This window comes from Lathamus discolor, chromosome 6, assembly GCF_037157495.1.
Source record: "Lathamus discolor isolate bLatDis1 chromosome 6, bLatDis1.hap1, whole genome shotgun sequence".
Lineage (NCBI taxonomy): Eukaryota > Metazoa > Chordata > Aves > Psittaciformes > Psittacidae > Lathamus > Lathamus discolor.
The window spans coordinates 29,536,451-29,559,536 of record NC_088889.1 but is presented as its reverse complement, the minus strand read 5'-3'; the positions used below and the strand labels follow the sequence as shown (position 1 = coordinate 29,559,536).

The window sequence follows — 23,086 nt, the reverse complement described above, 5'->3', positions numbered from 1 at the left end:
ACCTCCATCCCAACAATCTCTTTTGGAGCTGCTTACTTCTGGGTTACTTCTGTTGGACAGCACCCATACTTCTGAACCCTTTGCAGCATTGTTTTTAGCTGCAACTCAGAATAACAGCTGTAAGTCAACTGTACAGTGCTAACCAGGTGGCTCTTATATAGAGCAGCATTTCTCCAATTACTCATTTAGAAACAGAAATGAGTGATTCTTTTTCTTTCCTGGTACATTCGTACTGCAATACAGAGTTAGGTTAGATATATTTTAGTCAGATAACCAGTATCCGTCTGCTAAATACTTTTGTGAGTGGCTTACACCAGTGTCTCAGTTTCTGTGGGTAGACCTCTAGTGGTAACTGACATGATTTTTAGAGGTATTAATCGCTTTACCCTGTAATATATCTTCTGCATCTTCTCTTGCAGATGCATCTGTCTGTGTGTGTTTACCGATAAACACCTTTGAAGCTTCTGTGTCAAATGATCTTGAAAACTCTTCTGCCCCCTTTTTGGGCAGCTATTTGTGAAGGCTGCATGAGGAAGTAGATTAATGCTTAGGTATTTTAGTTAGATATAGCTGGAAGTAGCTTTTCACTTTGTTCCGTGCTTAATACGTAGGACTGCTGCTATTAAAAATGTACTAAATGTTAAAGATCTTGCTGTTTGGTTGGAATCACTGTGCTGCTGGAATAGAGTGAATTGTATCTTGATCATAGAAATATTTTTCTGAAACATTTTTGTAGCTCCTTTTCGATTTTAGGATCAACTCTGTGAACAGATTTATTCCACTTTTAAGGAAGTGCATTTTTTCCTGCTGTCCTGGGTTTACCAGGAGCCGTTTTGCTCCTTCTTAGTAACTGGTGCAAGCTCTGTGTTTTGACTTCCAGCCTGGGCAGAGAGCTGATAACACCGATTGTTTTTAATTGTTGTTAAGTAATGTTTATTCTGGCCAAGGACTTTCTGAGTCTCATGCTCTGCTGGGGACGAGGGGAGGCCGGGAGGAAGCAGAGACAGGACACCTGACCCAAGCTAGCCAAAGAGGTATTCCATACCACAGCACGTCATGCCCAGGGAGGTAACTGGGAGTTACCCGGAAGGGCACGCTCTCTCTTCGGGGGTGTCGAATTCGTTCGGTGGTGGTATCGTATTCTCTTGTTATTTTCTCTTATCAATATTATCATTGGTGGTAGCAGCAGTGATTTGTGTTATACCTTAGTTACTGGGCTGTGCTTATCTCAACCCGTGGGAGTTACATTCTCTTGATTCTCCTCCCCATCCCTGCGGGAGTGGGGAGGGTCGGGGGGGGTGTGAGTGGATGACCTGTGTGGATCGGTTTAAACCACGACACCTGCCAAAGTCTGTTTAAAATCAGGCATAGAGTCCTGTTACGTAGTTCACCCTGACATCTAGATGATAATACATGCAGAAATTCTGGTTTTAGGAGGGGCCCAGCTTGGCGTTATTAAGCAGTCCAGATTCAGATTTTACATGTTCAGAATATGTAAGTTATTTTTCAGAATTATTTTGTCTTTAATAGAAAGAATATTTTAAAAGCAGACACACCGTGTACCCAGAGAAAGTGAGGTGCTTTAATACTCTGAATAAACACTTTGAAAGAGGTCACACTCCAAGCCACTGCAGACTTCATGATAGACTGATTGTAATTTCTGCAGTAATAAAACCTCTAGGCAGAGGAGATGAATTCTCTTTTAGGGCTTGATCCTGCTTCTATTTTTATAAGTGGCAAAATTCTACTAACACTGAGGTCAGTGGGTTCTTAAGTCTCATTTAAACAGAAGATAATATTGAGGAATGTCAAGCCTGCAGTGTTCGGGAATGAGCTTCCTGAATATTTCCAAAGTTCAGTTTTGTGTTTGCTTTTTTCTTTTTTTTTTTTAATTTCTTTGGTGTTTTTTTATTTGCAGGGTACATTTTTGTCACTTTGGGCCTTAGTGAATTTTGCTTGTTACTTGGGCATTAATATAAATAGGATGACCTATTGCTAGCTGGAGAGACAAAATAGGTTTTTATATTTTCATATTTCACTGTCTTTTTACTTTAATGTAAATTAATAAAACAGTGTCTTGGTTTCAGCTGGGATGCAGTTAATTTTCTTCCTAGTAGCTTGGCCCAGTGCAGTGTTTTGGCGTTAGTCTGAGAATAATGCTAATAACACACTGATGTATAGCTGCTGCTAAGTAGCACTTACCTTGGTCAATGACTTTTCAGTCTCTCATGGTTTGCCAGTAAGGAGGGGCACAAGAAGCCGGGAGTGAGCAGAGACAGGACACTTAATCTAAAGCAGCCAATGGGATATTCCATACCACAGCATGTCATTCTCAGTATATACGGCCACCAGAAGAGGCCAGAAGAGGCTGCTCGTGTCAGGCTGAACATCAGCCAGCAGGCCGTGAGCAGTTGTATTGTGCATCACTTCCTTTTCTTGGGTTTTATTCCTCTTGCTCTGTTACCTCCCTTTTCATTACACTTATTATATTTTATTACAAGTATTAAACTATTCTTATCTCAGTCCATGGGTTTTACCTTTTTTCAGTTCTCCTCCTCATCATACTAGGGGGACGAAGGGGTGTGAGCGAGCTACTGCATGGTACATAGTTGTCAGCTGGGGTTAGACCATAACAAATGGAAATAAAGCCTCTTACATAGACCAGTAAGCAAAGTGCTTTCTTTATTTACATTTCTGTTGGATCAACTAACCTGCCAATGAACAGTAATGTTTTAAAAGTTTCTTCAAAAATCATAAAAAGGAATGGTCGGTCTGCTTTGATGACAGGAGGCACTGTGAATGCAGTTATTTCTGACCCAGTAGCTGCTGTGGCTTCAGTTCCTTCTTCATCCACTTCAATTACTGCCTTTTGGACAACCTGAAATGCAATTTAGAAATAAGCTATGTGACAGAGATAAATACTAACATGACAAATGTTTTTCCAAGTGCAAGGCACTTAGTTTAAATAGGCTTTTATTAAGGATTAAAAGGAGTAAGCCTGTGCAATCTAGCTCTGTCTGCTAGACTGGTAGACCCTTGTGCTGTCTACTTTAGCAGCAGAGGGGATAGTACATCCACCATCACCACAATACTTAACAGTGTGGATGCTAGTGTGCTTTTCTGCATTTCTGAGCATAGAGGTTTTGTTCTTGCAAGTGGTAGCATGAAGCAACCATTGCATTTGTGTAGTGCTCCTTTTTGACAACTAACAAGGGAGAGTTTCTCAAAAATGGGAAGTCTGTTTTCCTTAGTCACAAAAATTGGCTGGCTGGAAATGTAATTCACAGTTGATTTTGTGAGAGCTTAGGCAAATTTGCCAATCATCTTGGCTTTTTTTCCTCTATATTTTTAATTTCTATATTTCATAGCACAGAGTAAATATGTAAAGCAATGAGGTACAATCCTGGATTGGTCTGAGGATCTTTCCTCCCCACTGAAACTGTGGCCTGGCAAGGTGTGGTACTTTCCCCATTTTTGTTCTTAAAGCCTGCATGTATCTCTGGGTACTGTCTCTGTATTTGGATCTGTATCGGTGAACTGCTTAGGCAGCTAGCGCGTTCCCAACTCCCAGACTCCTAATTCTAAGACTGACTTATGTGAAGGCAGTTGAAGGACTTCATCAGTGTTGAGCTCTCTGCTAAACATTCTTAAATAATGAAGCTGGATACCATCATTCACAGGGACAGGATGCTCCTCTGGCACGTTGTAGCTGATGAATATATTACTTTGAATTTCAACAAGCACTTACTCAAGAGTGATTTTTTCATAACTCAATAGAGTTAACTGCTGGCAATCAGCATGAAATAGTTGTATGATTAAGAGAAAGGGAGAAAAGCGCTGGAGATTGCCATTGTGTTTCACAAAAGTGAGATAGTTCATACCAAACTGAAAATTACTGTGATTTTATCTGTTACATATTTATTGTTAGGATATTATGTTTTACCAGAAAGGTTATTTTGTTAAACCAGCACAGTTTTTAAAAACTCTAGTTCAGGGCTTAATGGTTTTGCAACTTGTATAGAGGTGTTTATCATACCACCTGTTAACAGTTTTGGCAAATCACAAAGGCTTCTGTAAGGATTTGGTGTAGGGAGACTTGCAACAGCATCACCAGTAGCTTAGAAGGCTTCTTTCTGATAGAGTACAAATACCTGAAGGGAGGGTGCCTCCCTCCCTTCCTCCTTTTCTCCTTCTTTCCCTCCTTTCCTTCCTGCCTGCTTCCCTCACTTTCTTCCTTCTTTCCTTCATTCTCTTGCTCCCTCCCTCCCTCTGGCTTTTCCAATTTGACTGTCATTTTCAGTGTCTTTCTTGCTCTTGTTTTTGTTTAATTGTACTCATTCCTTGCCAGCTATATTCTTCTTCAGGCAGAGCTTTCCTTCTTTGATAGGTTAACTTTGTGTTGAACACATATGAAATATAACTGCCACTTATGTACACCTCATGCTTGAAGCGAGATCCGTACTGGTTAAAGTGTGTGAATTGCGTTTATATGGCAGATGAGATCCTTTCCTGTTAGTGCACTTGTATATGACATGGTCTGGGCCATTTATGTACTACGATAATCCAAGTAGCAAATAATTTTGGAAGTCCTACCTGTGAAACTGCTACATATTCTTGATCTGTGAGATGACTGAGATCTGCTGAACGTGTAAAGAGATTTTTAATTCCAAGGGCGTAAAGTAACTTCTTCATTTTGTATTTTTGCTCCAGTTTGAACTTTGGAAATGAAATATCCATTTTCCTGTTTGGAAAAAAAAAGCCCCAAGAAAGTTCCTTGTTATGCTTTGTTGCTTTGTTGTGAAAGACATAAAAGATATTATGGCCAGTGAGTTTTAAAGCAATACCTGGGTTTCATGTTTCCCAGCCAAGATTCCACAAGCTCTGTAGTCAAATGGTCTTCAAGTGAGATGTAATCTCCCTCCTTTTCTGGGATGACAATCAGCATGTGGGCTTTCCCTCTGTAGGGTATCTTTATCACAGTGCATCTTAAGTTCTCATCAAAAGTTGAATTGATTTTATCTGATTTGAACATCATGGGTACCTGTACACTTCTATATTTGTTTATGTGGAAAGTCTCCATTTCTGTGAATTTGGAATTAAATGGGTAGAGCCACTTGCCTAGGGAAAGAAAAAAAAAAAGTAAATAAAAAATCTGTGCATTCAGACTTGCTCAGAAAAATGTTCAGAAACACTCAAAAAACCATAGAGGATATTTTCTCTATCTATCTAGTTGAAGTGGATGTCAGTTGTGTCTGGGATAAGTGGGTAATAATTGCAGTATATTTAGCGTATGTGCTTTAATTTTTTTTACAGCAGAAAAAGAAATAATGCACAAAATAAACCATCTGCAGGAAAAGAGAAATCTTTTCCTAACATTGATTAGTTGCCACTCAAGTTCAGGACTGATAGCATTTTTGTCTATTAAATGCCATATTATCATACATCTTTAATTAACATATCACCTTCTCCAAAATTCTCCACCAGCTAGCTGCTCAACATCCTGTCATTAAATTAATTTGGCAATATTTTGGATGGGGATTCAGCAGTGCACTGACTTGTAAGATGCATGGGAATGTGACCTCTTCTATACTAATGATTCTGATCTCTGCTGTTGCTTTCAAATGTATCCACAGTCATCTATCTCTTTTCTCTGACTTTTTGCCAGGGAAAGTAACCTTGGCATTGGACAAACTGCACTTTTGTAAATACAAAAGGATAAACTTAGTCCATAAGGAGGTTGTATGGCAATTTTCTTTGTTCTTATACGTGTATTTATTTTAGTGGGGTTTTCTTGGATGGCATCTGCTGCGTACTTTGGCCTGGAGTAGTGGCTGTGAATGTGGGTTCTCTGCAGAGCATTCCTCTTGTCCCCTTTGTCACCCTAACTCTTTTTCTTTACGTTTTACTAACTGGGTATCTCTGGCTTCTGTATGGCTGTTTCAGAATAAAGGGTGGGCTCCCTGTCATTACCAGGACCTCCTTTTGTAATCCTTTATCTATCTTCTAAGCCAGTGGTCAGAAAAACCCCAACAACAGAAAAAGGAGCGTAAGATATCTGGCAGTAGAGGTCTTCCCCACAGAACAGTCTGTGCCCTCTACAGGTATTTCTTTCCCTTGTCCTGTAAGGTAATATAAAGGGGTACTTTGGTTCATCTGGGGAAAAAGTTTCCTGACTGAAATAGAGATTTATTTTTTTTCACTATTTTGTGTACTATGTACAGTCAGTCAATTATTTTATACCCAGTATCCAGCATTCAAAAGACTATCATGATTAAGAATTTTCATTTTAAGTGGAGATGAATTGAAATGCAGGGCTTTTTGTTCTCTTTCAGACTCTGTTGTATGAAAGAAAGCATAGACGAACTGTGGTTCCCTATCATGAAAAATCATTTCCTATTGAATAAATGTAACAGAAGAAACTAAATTTAGGTAGAGACATAGAGCAAACAGGGCGCCTAAATTATGTTAAACTTCATCTAATGTAGCTGAAGTTAGAGCACTGATTCTTTCATTAAATAATCATTTTGCAAAATAAAAACAACAGTTACCTTTAAAGACAATATAGTCCACAAGCAGCAGTTTATTATGGTGGTTAAACTCTTCAAAAAGCTCTGGGATTTTTCCTTTGGTCCTTTTGTTAATGTTTTGATTTATAACAAATTTTGCCTGTGTAAAGTTTTCAAAGTCCACTCTCAGAAATTCCATATCAAAGTACTGCTTGGATAAATTGAGGAAAGACTCTTTGAGTCTGAAGTCCTTTTGGATAAAAGAAAGAGTACCTTGCACAAGGAGAAGTTCTTCATTCATTGTGATGTTATCTTTCAGTTGTTTAAACAAAACTGGTAAATGATGCCCATCCACTTTGTCCTTCAAAGCGTGGAGGTTTAGACCTTTTACTATTTGTCTGTGTGTTTCCCCTTTGGCTGCCAGCATATATGCAGTCATGAGAGCTGATACAGAAAGCGGAGAGATGATGACATTGTTATCATGTGTCATTGCAATTTTTCTATATAGGTTAAATCCAAAATTTGCAGTCTTTTCAGTGAAGTTGTAAAGAGTGAGTTCTTCAAGACTTTGGTCTTCAAAAGGCTTAGAGGTATTTTTGTGATGATGCCACTCTTCAGAAACAGTGACATTTTTATTTCTTTCCAAGAAATTATTCTCTTTTTCCTTCTGTGGAATGTTAGGTTTGATGCCAGCCTTGATGATTTCAACACATATTTCACTTAAGAGAAGTAGGTAAAATCCTGCTTTCATGTTGACATGCAGTAATGAGCTCTTTCCTTTCCCTAGTAAAAAATAAAATAGAAAAAAAAAAAAAAAAAGCACCACAATGACTTTTTACTTTATTCTATTCAAAATGCAAAAGATCATGGATGTAGCAAGGTAGACTTCCTGCATCTTCAGTGTGTTACTCTAAGCCTAAGATCTGGTTCTTATCTGAAAGTTCAAATTTAGATTAGTGAAAGAAAGAACTTCCAACATCATGAAGTGATTCCAGAGATATACCATGATCTTTTGGTATTGACCGTTCACATAAGAAGTATGTCACTGATTTTTCCCTTGCCAACCTGCAATTCCTTTACAAAATGAAACCCAGATTTCAAATTACAATATGCAGCTCAAAGATTAAAAACTGGCTTGTTGGACCTGTGTCTCAGCTTTTGCTCCTGTAAGATTTTTGTCATCTATAAGCACAGGAATTCTAGGGAGCATGTGGTGAAATTACATGCTTGCCTTTCATCGTTTCATTTCACTTTTCATCCTTCTGTTACAGTTTATCTATTACTCCGTTCAGATCATTCTCCTGATCACATGCCAAAGAATTCCCTGTTCTCTCATCCTTTACTGTCCAGTAAATGCTGAAGCAGGTTTGTCATCACCAGCTCTGAAAATATCAAGTTTCAGTGTCAAATAGCACAAGGATGAAACAGTTGTTCTGTGCTTAAAATTACAATTTTTTACACAAATTTTGATTTCTGAGCAAAGTTAATACAGAGTCTCTCATCTTAACAAAATGTTTGAAGAGGACTTTACACATCTTACAGGAGGCCTCGCAAAAACTTTGGCATCATAGAATCATAGAACGGTTTGGGTTGGAAAGGACCATAAGATCATCCAGTTCCAACCCCCCTGCCATGCACAGGGACACCTCCCACTAGACCAGGTTGCTCAAGGCCTCATCCAGCCTGCCCTTGAGACATTGCATCAGTAAATTTGCACATACACACTTCACAAGCACAAAATGCAAATAAGCTTATAATTAATCTTTCCATCAAAGCAATATATGAACTTCTCTCCCACACAACAGTGTTGAATTGCAACTTACGGAAAAATTTTGAATGGCCATAATCTTTGAAAATGCATTTTCCCATTGTAAATTGGATGTTCAAATTGTAAATCGTAAATGAATGTTCAAGACCACCAAGCCTGCGCAGAATCTTTTTGTCTAGCAGTGGCATTCAAATGGGTAAATGAGATGAAAAGATGGATTATATAGCATCATTAAAGTAGTAAGTGTTTCAATAATCTAGAAAACACATGGCAACTATTGACTACTCCTTTTACGTTAAGGATCTGTAACAGCAAATTACAGTCATTGTATAATTTGTGACTTGGCATATGGGAAACTTGGTTTTATTTGCTTGCTGTTTATTCCGTATTCAGCTGAATTTCACAGTTCCCTGGTTGAGGCTGTGGAAGTTTGTCCTGAAAAGGTATGTTGATGTGAGCCCTAAGACATTTGGGTGCCAAGTCACAGGTTGCTTTTGGCAGTCAGGAGGTGTGCTATTTTCTTTGGAGATAATAGGACACGTTCTGTACTTGGTGCAATGCAGATGGGCTGTAATGACTTAATTGGGAGGCACTGAAATCCCGTAATGTTATGCCTTCTCTTGAGTGCATAGCAGGAAACAGAGTAAAATATGCAGCGTTCTGTGGTTGTGAATGTTTTTTGATTTATTTTTTTTCTTTCCCATTCATTCCTGCTTGATTTTCAGTGAGGTTCCCAGTACCTGGATTTGCAGGACTGGAATAGAGAAGCGGATGACTTGACTTTAGCTGCTGCCCTGTTGGTCAAACAGTGCATGCAACTTCTGCATGGTTGGGATATTTACTCTCCCAAGTGCAAGCAGTTCTGTTAAGAGTTAGTACAGTAACTTCTAGCCATTTCTGCTCCTTATGTAGTGACCCACTTCTGTGGGAAATAACACAGGCACTGAGGTACTGTTCCTGCCACAGTGCTGTGCCTGCCCTGGCAGCAAAGAGATAGTCCTTTCCCCTGGGAGTCATCCCTACTTCAAAGAGGTATCCTTCCACATTGCAGAGTCAGCTCTATCAAAGAGTCAGGGATTGCAAATTTTTGCTTCTGATCACATTCCATCATGGAGAAAGGGTTTTCTGCAACAGCAGCAGTGTGTCTGCAAGAGCATCAGGCCTGTCTGCTCACAAGACATTGCAGAGTACCAGCTCTTCATCGTCTTTTCTGTGCATGGTGCAATACCCATGCCACGTCTTGACAGTGTCATGTTTGGCAGACGTCACTGTTGTGTCTCTCTCTGAGAGGTCTGGGGCAGTACACAGCTCTGGCAGGTCACCAGATCCCCCCAGGAGATGTGAAGGGACTTAATGGGGAAAGCAATGAGCTGCCTTTCAGAGGACTCTGCTTTCCTAAACCAAATAGGTTTCATGCTGACAGGATGGGACAAACGCAGAAGCCCTTGTTTACAGTCACATCCCAGACCATTCAGCACATAGAAGAAGACTCCTGCATCCTTAAGTATACACAAGTGCTACTGATTTGGGTCTTATGAATATCACAGGAATAAGAACCTCACAATTACACTAAGCATTCATTGCAAACCTGAGATTAGGAAAAATTAAAGTTAATATTACAGCAGCTTTATAATTTACCGTTTACCTTTTCTAACTGTTAGAAATAAAGCATGTCCCTTAGGCCTAGGAAAAACAGTTGTGAAAACAATAAAGTGATATATTTTTCACATTATAGACTTTTATTTTTAGACCTGAGTGAAGCTAATTTTAGAGAACTCACTTTATGCATAATGTAGACAATTCATTAGTAAACATACTAAGTATTAGAGCAAAGCGAACATTCTTTCCATTTTAAGAAATACTTGTTTCTAGTAGTCTCAGATATCAAGAAGTTTCTTGCTCAAATGTGTTTTTCTTTTGGAAGTGCTAGAGCAAGAGAGAAAATATATTAAAATGCTGATTAAGATCAAGAACCATTTAAAACATCACATCTAGAGAACAGGTGATAAATATATAAAATTATGTTTATATATATAAAAATATAATAATCCATTCCTTTACAATGTAAATGCTTAATATAAATCTTGTCTTACCTATTAGGTAGCTGCCCTGTAACTTTTCTCATCAACTATGTTTAAAAACAAGATGAAGGTATCTGTCCCATATAGAAGTTTTTCAACAAATATTTGCTCTTCCAAACCAGTGATAATCTGGTTTTGTCTGTTACAAATTAACTGCTTTACAAACACCAAGTATTATGTTTCCCATAAATGGCACAATGCGAGAGGGTTATATTCCAGTAAATACGTTGTATCTTTCATGAGAAACAGAACAGTACACTCTTTGCATCCAGCCCTTAGGCACCCTCGTAGGCTTTGGCCTTGCACATCTGATCACCCATGAGAATTATTTTACAGACAAGCTCTGAGCTGCTCTGTTGTGGAAGCAGTATCCAGTCCTGCTTTTCACAAAAGAATAGGTCACTATTCACCGTGGCAGGGGAGAACACAAGGGAGGGAAGGAAAATGTACAGAACATTCGAGGGGTGTTGTCGCCTCTCTTGCTCTGCAATTTGGCCATTTCTTTAGAGGAAAGACCAGGGCTCCACTCCCTGTTTCAAGAACACCCCAGCTATTCAGTAACATATCAGTATGCCAAAATTAACCAACTTTTTAGTGTGAGGTGTCCCTTTTTAGTGTGAGGTGTCCCTGCCCATGGCAGGGGGGTTGGAACTAGATGATCTTGAGGTCCTTTCCAACCCTAACTATTCTATGATTCTATGATTCTATGATAAGTGCTGAGCGGTGTTTCTGTTATAAAAGACAAAATGTGGGAAGCTGATATTCCTGCAAATGTTGTACAGAGGTATGGGAAGTAAGAGTAAACTTTTTGAATTTTCAATTGGTCTTGCTTGGACGGATATGACAGGCTGGCTTTGGGTCTTGAGCACTATTAGTTGGGAATGCATATTCGTTAAGACAGATAGTTTACTCAGCACTTTCTGTAGTGTGTGTGCATGACCTAAACTCCTCACTATTTTGATAATTGGCCTAACTCCAAATAAAATATAAACATGGAACTCCCTATGTTCCCCTCATGCTCTTAAATCACTTTTTAAAATGCCAAATGAAACACAACATTTAATTCTGATTTGGATTGTAAAAGAAAAAGAATTTGGCCTAAAAATTTGAGATAAGGGAACAAGTCTCTGTTTTCCAACTGCACTGGAAAAAAAAATAAAAAAAAAATTACTATAGTCAGTCTACATGGAAAAGTTGTGAGAGGAAAGGACGGCCTTTTAGAAAGCTCATAAAGTATTTGGGTATCCAGCATTCAATGCAAAAAGGCTTTGGTTTGTTGTTGATTAGTATCAACCCCCCATGGCAGGGGGGTTGGAACTAGATGATCTTAAGGTCCTTTTCAACCCTAACTATTCTATGATTACTTCTATGAAAGTGACAACACTGTTTGCTTACAAAGTGCAAGATTTGAATAGGAAGTGCTTAAGACCTGAACATAGATAGCCCCTCTGTGGTCTGACCAGGTTTGTACCCACCATCTCAAAGACACATTACTGGAGGGCACTTACGAGTTTTCTGCTCTTAAGAAGTTCAGCATTGGGAACATGAAAGGTCACAAGATCTAGGTACATAAATTCTTCCTTGGTTTAAATTCTTTTAAAATATTCTTCCTTTTAGAAACAATCTTGGTTATGATAACTCCAAGCATAGGTGTTGTACTGAAGAACATGTGAACATAAGACAGACTTACTGAATGAAGGCCCTGCCCTAACATCATGGACTATATTCCCTAAACATAAAAAGCCGACTATGAATGCCCCAGAACTTCAGTTCTCTGTCCAGGAGACTGGACATTTTATTTTTTTTTTTTCTGTACTTCCTAGACTATATTTATTTGTGGTTAATTCAGTTAAAATTCCAATGTTTGCTCATTATATGGAAGAAATTTGTTTCTGATATGGTTGAACAAAACTGCATTACTAAGATGTGCTTCTCAATCTACACATATTCTGCAGACTGTGGTACTGTGGTTGTGGCCCAAGAAGGCAGTACAAGGAAAACCTGATGTACACAAAACCCACACCCATCTTTTGTGCTCAGCAAAATTAGCAATGTTATTTTCAATTACAATAGCAATCAAACCTTTCTAGCCCTAGCATCACGACTCTGACATGCATGGTCACCACTGGAAGCCCTGCCCGAGTTAAGATCCAACAATATTAATATTTAATATTCAAAAAGTCTTGTTTATAAGTGACAGTGAAAATACAGGTTTGAAGAAATCTTGAAGAAGTCTTTGAATCTCTCAGTTCAATCTTTTCTGGACTACAAAAAGTTCATCATCTAAAAAAGTACATCAATCCTATTTTACCTGGAAGAAAAAGGAGGCTGCTATAATAAATATTGTCTGTGTACAGAGATCTGAGGGAATTGTCTTTCTCTATGTTTACTCATGAAGCCCTTGCTCATTTTTTATGCTGGGTAACACCTTGCTTAGATTATCCTGTACACACTATTAAGAGTAATGTATTCCTCCCACCAACTACTGTTTATATTGTCAGTCGCCCTTTGGATTCAGCTTTCTGAGCAGTAGAACACCACACAGCATATGGGTAACACTCTGCTAAACTATACATATTCGCAGAGTGATTTATTGGGAGGGGACTGACAGTGTGTGACACTGGCAGAATTTAAGACAAAACCACCCCTGAGACCAGAACAAGGAAGGGCAATACAGGTGTATTGCTGCCCAGTTGCATCTCTGCTGGGCACCTGTGGCAGCACAGTGCTAAGGCTGGGCAACAGGCAACTGGTATGTCAGCAGCTGAGCTAAATACTGTCTGTTCTCTAACAGACAAATGGTTTTGTATGCATATACAACTCTGAAAAGCTGGCAGTGATTATGTAGTCCAGGTTCTCAGCAGTCTCTCAAAAGGCCCTGTGACTCTTGAGTACCGGGGCGGAGGGGGATGCTGCAGAATCAGGCTAACCTGCTTGTTCCAAATATTCAGAGGATTTGTGTTATAAGCCCCTTTCCTCCTTTTGCAGTTCTTGTGAGGATGGCAACACCTCTGCTTCAGTGGGTGTTTTTCCTCTTACTTATTTTCCCCAGTCTCATTCAGGAAACCTTCAGTGACTGTGGAGCAATCAATCATCTTAATAATTGGTTTGTTTTGGGCTCAGGTTCTCTGTGCTCTCTGTAGTTCCTTCCGATTACAAGCTCCTCAGTAAAGCAATAGTCCTTGCTTAAGTAATGCCTCTGTTTTACATGTTGTGCCCCATTTTAGCAATGTTTATGACTCGACCAGAGCTGAGCTTCAAAGTAGTCTATGAGATATGATTGCAGAACTAAGAAATCAGGCTCCAGGAAGGAAACTGGTGGGTTAAATAATTGTATCTGTACAAGGTTCACAGTAAGAGCTTTTTTAGGAACTGAGTTTCTTGTTTGGCTCAAACAAGGCAATAACCAAAAAATACATTTCACTCAAGGCCCTGTGAATTTCTGTTCCCTGCTAATGGCTACCCATTTGGTTTCTCAAGGGCAGACGGGATATCTACACCCGTCTTGATGAAGCTAGTTGAGAGCAGTCAGAAATACTGTCCAGGCTGGAATCTGCTGAGAAAAAGAAACATTAATGTAAAAAGTGTTGATTTGGAACATTTTTGCATTGAATGTAATCTAACCTCTTCCATGTTTCTTAGTCTAAACACAATACCAGTGTACCAGGAGTAGTGCCGGAGATACACAGAGATGATTATCAAGGATATGTATTTATTCTGAAGTTTCACTGTGAAATTACTCATAAGGCATAAACTAACATGCTCTAACAGTTCTAAACCAGCTCTTTATATAGTCTCTTGAATATACTTAGTTTGTTAACGAGATGATTCATCAAGGTGGCTGCTGCTTCTCCCACTCAAAGACTGCACGTTATAATTGAAATCAGCGGGATGCAAACACTTTCATGGCTCCACACTGTTTGTAAGTCTGACCCTTTTAGCAAAGAACTAGGACTATGCAATTGTTCATATGGGAGGATTTGTGTAGTAAAAGCATCTTTGGAAGGTATGTATTCCTGTGTCTCACCAGGGTTGGATGGGTGTGTTACTGTACAAGATGGACAAGGTGGTAAAGCTGTAGTATTTCATAATGCATAGCTGAAATACCCCTTCATATTTTAAACTTCAGAGTCAAGCACTGTCTAATTGTCCCTGAACACACAAATAAAGTTCTAATTGTCTGCTAATAGGACATCTTACTACGGAAGCTTTTATAGGAAATGCAAAAATTATGAAAAACTGTAAAATAACAGGTAAAACAATCATGCCTGGGGTATGATGGAAGTAGCATGAATCCTACTTTATTCCACAGGATGGAGTAAATGATCTTTTAAAATCACTCCCAGCCTTGTTTCCTGTGATTCTCTAACTCACAGCAAAGGAACATTTTCATTCTCAATAATTCATTTGGCCTGTGTTTTCGGATACAAGAATCCAAGAGCTGAAGAAGGGGCTTGATGTTGGCCTAGTCCCTGTGGAGCCAGCAGGTGTCATCAGAACCTTTATTTCTCTGATGGAAAGCAGGATAATTTTGTGTGCTTGGACATCTGCCCTTCTTTGTGCCTTACTAAGGTTGTACTGTGGGGCAGGACTTCAGCAGACAGGGCACAAACTGAAAAAAAGCACTGGAAAATATTTCTGTCCTCTTGGGAGGGCATCTCACAGTTTCTCCACTAGATGTGAAATGCAAGTGCATTCCTATTTTAAATCCCTGGAAAAAAATCAACTTTAAAGTCAGGAAAAGTCAGGAATTGCAAAGTGTCAAGGTGGGGGGGGGGGGGTGGGGGGTGGGGGGTGGAACTCATTATTGCATCTTCAAAGTGGCAGAAAATTTTGACATCACTGAATTCTGATCATCTGAACTTGGAATATCCTCTATCCATATTCCATATTTACATGCACTGAGCATGCATCTCCTTATTGCTGTGATAACCAAGTTGAGTTCCTGTGACTTGCAGTCTTTGACTGTCTGGCCTAAAGCAATTACAGGATGCAATGAAGAAACCTCTGCACTTTGGCCTCTGTAAAGGGCAAGCAAATGATGCCCTCCTGCACTTGTGACATGTGTTGAGGTTTACTAAGTACAAACTAGTTACCCACATTGCCAGAGTGGCTAGCAAAGAGCTCTGCATTGTGAGGTTGGGGCTTTTTGTTTGGTTGGTTTTGGTGTTTTTCCTTTTAAACATGGATATCAATACAGTAACCTGCTGCAGGTCTGGTACTAGTTCTCATGGCTTGAGTGTGGGCTTCCTGTAGGCTGCACGTGGTGGGTATTCAAAAGCAATTCTTCTTCCTAGAGAAAGTATGTATCTACCTGACTGTGCCTTCACAAAGTATTTAGGCAGGGATTAGTTTCCCTGCAGGACTTGGTTTCTCTATTTAAACTGCTTCAGCACTTTGCCTGGTCTTCAATGAGATGAGTCAGTGTCTGTGTGCTTCTGTTCATTTCTGCATGCTGGTCTTGGGACCAGTTCCTTTTTAAAAGACAATGTCTGACTTTAACTGGAAACAAAAAAGTTGAGAAGCAAGGACAGATAAGCAAATCCTTCAGAAGGTACAAACATTTTCCTCAACTTCCATATGAAACTGGCATATGGCCACAGCACAGTTCTTGTGAGGTTGAGTTAAAAGCATAATAAATTACATGCTGCTACGCTGTGTGGAGACCTCATAGCAGCCTTCCAGTACCTGAAGGGGGCCTATAGGGATGCTGGGGAGGGACTCTTCGTCAGGGACTGTAGTGACAGGACAAGGGGTAACGGGTTAAAACTTGAACAGGGGAAGTTTAGATTGGATATAAGGAGGAAGTTCTTTCCTGTTAGGGTGGTGAGGCACTGGAATGGGTTGCCCAGGGGGGTTGTGAGTGCTCCATCCCTGGCAGTGTTCAAGGCCAGGTTGGATGAAGCCTTGGGTGGGATGGTTTAGTGTGAGGTGTCCCTGCCCATGACAGGGGGGTTGGAACTAGATGATCTTGAGGTCCTTTCCAACCCTAACTATTCTATGATTCTTTGATTCTATATAGGAGACAACCATAACAGTCTCAAATGTAAGGCCAGAGACATTGGATACTTGTGTCTATCACTCAGTCATATCTATAATATTAATTTTCAAGAAACAGACATACTAAGAATCCATTATCAGTTGAAAAATTGTAATAATTCCACTGTTTCTTTCCTATAAGGAAAAATATTTAGACAGTGAAGTAGTTAAATGAACAGCAACCCCTGTCTGTGAGCTGTGTGGGAGCTCAAATATGGTTTTCTTTCTGTTTCATAAGAACATTGCATTTAATATGTGGGCAGTGCCAGATGTGAAGTGTTATTTATTAATTTCCTTGATTTAAGTGCTAATATCACTTAACAACCCTACTCGTCTTTGAAATGGAGCTTTTTAAGGATGCACATACATTGCTAGTGAGAATAACATTCATATTAGAAAAATGATTTGGGAAATGGAGCAAATGCATAAATCTCCTTCCTGATGGGAACTGAGTGAAAAGTTTATAATTCTTTTGAGAGGTTTCCTTTAGAATACTACAGCATTTAGTTGCTTTCCTGGCTAAAATGCCATCCAACTTTGCAACTTTGACTCAGTGAATTTTCAGCTTGGTTGTTTTCTTTAAGGAACCTCAGGTTAAACTTTCTCTGTCTCATTCTGTCTCACCTTCTCTCCATTTTTTTTCACAAATTGGAAAGTATTTTTGCATCCAAACTGACAAAACAATGAAGGTCTGAAACGTGCCAAATTCATACAGATTTCATGAAGTTGAATGACCTGATCCAGGTCAGAAACATTTTTACTGCCTGCACTGTGGGAGGAGCCAATGAGCTCATCTCTGGTAGCCATCAGAGAACCCACACCAGAGCAGCTACAGAAACCTGTTTTCAATGAATCTGTGGTCCAGATAACTATTTCTATATTTAAAAAAAAGTGCATAGGTTTGCTTTTTGATATTTTTATGCTGGTAAATTAAGCCCATCAGTGTGCTGCAGGGAAATGAAACCTTAATATTCACTTGCTGGATAACAGAGAGTAGTGAGATATGATTATGAGCAATTTTTATGTAAGTATCCATACCTAGAGGGTGAGGGTACAGCAGGAAGGAGGGGAAAAGAAAAGGTAGACAATCAAGGTTGCAGGAAGTTGAGACTTCATTGAACAGAGGTTCCTTGGCAAGCAAGAGCATTTTGCCATGTGGTTGGTGCTATCAATGCAGTCTCTTTGGATGCTGACTCACTTGGAGCAGAAGGTTGTGCTTCCGCAGGGTGCAGACAATTGGCCAGCTTAAAGCACCTTCACTGTTAGGCCCTCTGTGGAGATTCAGCTGTAGGTTGGTCTTGCTTTTCTGAGCTACAGCCATAAGCACAGTATCAGCACTGATCTTTATGCTTTTCTTGAGGAGATTCATGGTCTCCTGCAGTCACGATTTTGTGCCAAAGTGAAGTGTTTAAAAGCCTGTAATACACTGTATTATATATCCCTTTAAAGAGAATGGTGTCTTCAGTGTGGGAGCAGTATTATTTCAGACCCTTCCTGGGTCTGTGGCCAGATCAGAATAAGTCACTGAACACATACAAGACACACTTCTTACCATCCAGAAGGTCTCATCTAGCATCTTCAGTTGTTCCTTCTTAGACATTTTTGATTGGAAGCACCTATGTTGTTCCCTAGATAATGAAACAATTTTTGGATCCCACTGAAGTCACTCCATAGTGAATGATAGTAAACTTGGTCAGCAGCTGATTATAGAATGAATATGAGATTTCTGCATCATATAATTTGCCTTTGATAGAGGTATTCATTTTTCTTTTTGGCATTGTAATAAGCATGGAAGCATTTGCATTGACAGGAGGTTCAAATTACAATCCACCACCCATTCTTCTTCAGTGAGCAGTGGTGCCTTCAAGTTCCAGTCATTGTCCTAAAGAACAGCCAGTCCTGCGGTCAGACTTCTTGTCAGCCAACGTTTCTGTTTAGTAGAAGATAAATGTCGGGTGAGTATTATATTCCAACTGCATTTTATTGAGTGATTGACTATATTTAACAAGACTTTGCTCTCTGACCAACAGGAAAACAAGTGCTTTTGTGAATACCAGTGCAGTAATAGCATGAAATTGAGGAGTTTGTATCAAAAGAGCACTTGAGAACAGCTTTAGTCTTTAGCATTATACACTTGAAACCCAAACTTATATCTTCAGCCTAACCATAGTTATCTTATAGCTTAGGCATATCATATTTGTAATATGCACAGGAAAATCTAAGTTTGGACACAAAGATGTTCTGCAGTCCCTTACGGTAAGGATATAGTCATTGGACCTAATTTGATACCTGTCAGACTCAGTGATAATCCACCTTGTCAGTACTGCATATAGGTAGGAGTGTATAGACAAATGTGCCAGGCATCAGGTCTCAACTCCTTCTTAGACTTGTATATGAGTAATGTGGACCATATGTGACAATGTGCTCAGATGCTCATACTCCTGCTATTGTTTATCAGATCAAGTTGTTCTTCCCAGATAATGCGTAACATGGTGGGCTACAGAAGAAGCATGTCTGCCATGCAGGCACTTTGGAAGCACTAAAGAGAATATGGAAAAAGGAGAACTGGTGTTTTTCATCTGAAGAAAGAAGCCTGTAAGATACAGACATTTACAAATAGTAGAGAGAGGAAAGCTAACACTCTTTTCAGCGTGGATATGTTTTATCATTGTATCAGACTAAATTTAACTGACATAGGGCTGTCTTCATGAGGAAATAATGCAGTGGAACTGTGATGGGAAAATATTGCTATGCTAAATCCTTGTGTAAACTTTTATTCCAGCATAAGAGTGACTTCTTGGTTGAGTTTAAATTCTTTGCCAGGTGACAAATTGTCGTGGTTTAAGTGCAGTCAGTAACCCATGCAGCCTGCTTGCTCACTCCCCTCCCTTCTCCCCCTGCCCCCATTCCCGGAGGGACGGAGAGGAGAATTGACAGAATGTAGCTCCCACGGGTTGAGATAAGAATAGCCCAGTAACTAAGGTATAACACAAACCACTGCTGCTACCACCAGTAATAATAATGATAAGGGAAATAACAAGGGAAAAGAATACAATACCACCCATCGATACCCAGCCCGAGCAAGCAGAGAGCCAGCCCTTCCGGGTAACTCTCACTTACATCCTGGGCATGACGTGCTGTGGTATGGAATACCTCTTTGGCTAGTTTGGGTCAGGTGTCCTGTCTCTGCTTCCTCCCGGCTTCCCCTCCTCCCTGGCAGAGCATGAGACTCAGAAAGTCCTTGGTCAGACTAAAACATCTGAGCAGTAAGTAAAAACATCGTTGTTATCAGCGCTATTCCAAGGCCGAAAGTCAAAGACACAGCACTGCACCAGCGGCTAAGAAGGAGAAAAAATGACTGCTACTGCTGAACCCAGGCAGTATTTTATTTGTATAAAAAAGAATTTCTTATGACATGGAACTGTTGGAACAAGTCCAGAGGAGGGCCACGAGGATGCTCAGGGGACTGGAGCACCTCCCGTATGAAGATAGGCTGAGAAAGTTGGAGCTCTTCAGCCTGGAGAAGAAAAGGCTGCGTGGAGACCTCATAGCAGCCTTCCAGTACCTGAAGGGGGCCTATAAGGATCCTGGGGAGGGACTCTTCATTAGGGACTGTAGTGATAGGACAAGGGGTAATGGGTTAAAACTTAAACAGGGGAAGTTTAGATTGGATATAAGGAGGAAGTTCTTTCCTGTTAGGGTGGTGAGGCACTGGAATGGGTTGCCCAAGGAACTTGTGAATGCTTCTTCCCTGGCGGTGTTCAAGGCCAGGTTAGACAGAGCCTTGGGTGACATGGTTTAGTGTGAGGTGTCCCTGCCCATGGCAGGGGGGTTGGAACTTTATGATCTTAAGGTCCTTTCCAACCCTAACTATTCTATCATTCTATGAAAGAACAAAGGTTTCTGTACAGAAACATATTACTTTAGAACTATATGGCTTTAAACTAATCCTTCATATCATAGGAGAACCTTGCTCTTGTGTGCATGCAGTATTAATGTGAAGGAAATGTGATTTTTTTTAAACTAACACAACAGTTTCTGCATTTTTTACCAAAATTCAACATGTGACGCCTTGAAAACTCCTAACTTCTGCTGCTAGTCAGCACCGTAGGAGTAGGTGCATCGCCCTGCTGTGTCTGTGTGATTCCTATGCTTACCTGACAGAGCGGTTCTCACCCTAGGTGTGCCCAGGCCTGCCATAGTGTGATGGGTTTTGAGTTCTCACTGAGAGCTGGGCCAGTGAGAGACTTGTTCTGCCCAGGGGAAAGTGGCATAAACAATCTGTAGGAAGCAACTGTATAATGACATAACCATATTACTTCACTGAGCAGGCTGTTGTTTTAACTGTCCTTGCTCAGGCAAGGAGGACCAATTTAGTACTTAATTATGCACATGCTGCAGTTTATATTGGTAAACAGCACATCTAGTTCAAACAGATGCAATGGATGCAGGTGTTCAGGCCAGTCTGCAGCATGAAAGCCTGTAAGCAAACAAGATAAGCCGCAAAAGGAAAAGTTGAATCCAGGCTGGAAATTTGGTCCTAAGCACTCATGAAATGAGTTCTGCTGAAAATAAAAATAAGCTGTGCAATGGATTCTTTGCCCAGAGGTTTATCTCCTAGTTTAAAATCAAGCAACAGGGCGTGGCGGTGGAAGAAGTATGCAAAGTCAGCATGCTCACTGCAATGCAAACATAAAGGTTATCTTAAATTTACCCCGAGAGACTGGAAAAAACCCCGATATAAGCTAGAAAAGCATTTTCTCACAGAATCTCTCTGACTCATTGAGAGTGTCTTAGCTACAATCTGCTATAGAGTAATTTGGTTTAATTATAAAAGTGGTTAATGCTTTTGCATTCCCAAAACATACGCCAAAGATGAGCATGTGTGTGTGCATGTGCAGGAAAGAAATACGGTAACACTGAACACAGCTAAATGCTAGGACATCAAGAGAACAGAGCTGGTGGGACAGCCTTGTCACAGAGTCTTGGTCACTTCCCCATCTGTAGGCAGTGTGAGAGGCACCTCTTTCTGAAGCACTCCACAAGTCATTGTACCCTGTGCTGGTAAATGTAACCTGCATCAGTTACAATTTGATATACACAGTAGGCAGAGCCTAGCTGAAACAAGAGGAGCTTGCTGCCCTGAAGTGTCTATTTTTGATTTTGCAATGGTACAGTGATCCCAGTTGCTATATCCGAAATAGGTGGGGTTTATTTGTATCAGGTTAAAGGGGACATTTGGAAATTGGTATGTCTTCTGCAGGGCGGATAATGCCTCCAAATGTGGCAGCAAACACATTTCTACTCCCAAATCCAGACTTCCAGCTTCCCCTGCTGTCCCCCTGTGTGCTACCTGGGGAAGGACAGCACAGGCAGGGGCCCACTGTGGATGACACAGGGACTCTTGCATCATGGTCAGCAGCTCTCCGCTTGGCAGTTTGGGAGCTACAACCCTGTCACTCCTTCCACCCAAGGTCCTGTTTATCCTCAGCCTTCACTGTAGGGATGCCCCTGATTTCTCAACATAAGTGGCCTCGTAGAGAGTCAGGCTTGGCCCCAACATCGTCAGTCCTGGTGGCCATGGGCAAAAGCAGAGTGAGCTGGCCTCCCATGCTAACCAGGGAGGCTGAACTTTTCTGCAACCACCAGATTAAACACACCCTTTGTTACTTGAACCTTGCGTTTGTATGTCACTAAACCCTGGAACAATTGGAAAGGTTTTCTCCTGTGACCAGGGGAAGCTGACCTCTTGAGAAGTAATGCATATGAGATCTGCCTGTTTAGGAAGACTGCTGAGTCTGCCACGCTTCCCTGACTGATGCCAGTGGGCTACAAAGATGGCCTCACCATCATTGCCCAGTGTGGCAGGCTGAGCTCATTGCCACTGTAAAGCTACTCAGGAAGTGTATCTTTTTCCCACTAATGTGTGAGGAACTCAAGATATATTTTGGGAATATATTAAAAGTAAATCCCTCCAGTATATATTGCTAAAGCTTTAGTTAAAGTTTTGGATGTTATACAAATATTAAGTCACACTAGACTTTTACCTGTGGCCAAACATCTTACGTTAGTTAAACAATTATCTCCCTTACTTTGAAGCCAGCTATTTCAACATACTAGGGAGTCTGATAATCTCTCAGCTGTATCATTTAGCAGGCAAATAGATTCTCTGTGTAAAGAAAATACCAACATAGCAAACCCAGGGACATAAAATAATGCATAGAACTAGATCCAGCCATAACATGAGTACTTCAAATCTGTATACTCAAATTGCCTGGAGAGAGATCAACAAACACAACCAGTTCTCACACTGGTCTCCTGTGACCAACAAGCCGCACAACCATGTTCACGCCTGGCCTTCAACAAACTGTCCTTGAAAATGCTGATAGTCATCAGTGCCCCAACACCGGCAAAACTGTATGTTTCAATGACAGCTCTGGTTGGAGGCTGGTCACTCTGGGAGCGGTGATTCTGACACACGTGAATGAGCACACAGGGATTTTGCCATAGCAGCTTCTGTGTAGCTGTCACAGAAGGACAGTCACAGTCTTTTATACCTGGGAAGATTTGCTTTTAATATTTTTTCCAAGTAACCATGAGGAAACCAACCTACTAGAGCTTTTAGCTATGATTTCTCCTCCTCTGGAAGAGCTACTATCCCTTGCCAGGGAGTAGAGGCAAGCTGATGCCTT

General features: G+C 40.4%; 2 protein-coding genes across 8 annotated transcripts in view; one reads left to right on the top strand and one right to left on the bottom strand.

Moving 5' to 3' along the window:
- Positions 1-23,086, top strand: part of PPP4R4 (protein phosphatase 4 regulatory subunit 4) — a 90,354-nt gene that overhangs the window by 64,709 nt on the left and 2,559 nt on the right. For all 4 annotated transcript variants that reach the window (XR_010613904.1, XR_010613903.1, XR_010613906.1 and 1 more), the window contains one exon: positions 18,243-18,349. The gene's annotated coding sequence lies outside the window, so the exon portion shown is untranslated. The remainder of the gene's footprint in view (positions 1-18,242; positions 18,350-23,086) is intronic.
- SERPINA10 (serpin family A member 10) lies at positions 2,653-10,468 on the bottom strand. Of its 4 annotated transcripts, none has more exons than XM_065685625.1 (6): positions 10,368-10,444; positions 10,055-10,200; positions 6,549-7,289; positions 4,845-5,118; positions 4,594-4,741; positions 2,653-2,878 (listed from the first exon to the last, which is right to left on the bottom strand). In XM_065685625.1, the coding sequence occupies exons 3-6, from the start codon at positions 7,255-7,257 to the stop codon at positions 2,687-2,689; spliced, it is 1,323 nt and encodes a 440-aa protein (XP_065541697.1). In that variant the 5' UTR covers positions 7,258-7,289; positions 10,055-10,200; positions 10,368-10,444; the 3' UTR covers positions 2,653-2,686. The 4 variants fall into 4 exon arrangements, with proteins under 4 accessions (XP_065541697.1, XP_065541698.1, XP_065541696.1 ...); XM_065685626.1 differs by having other exon boundaries at positions 10,092-10,200; XM_065685624.1 differs by lacking the exon at positions 10,055-10,200 and having other exon boundaries at positions 10,368-10,468.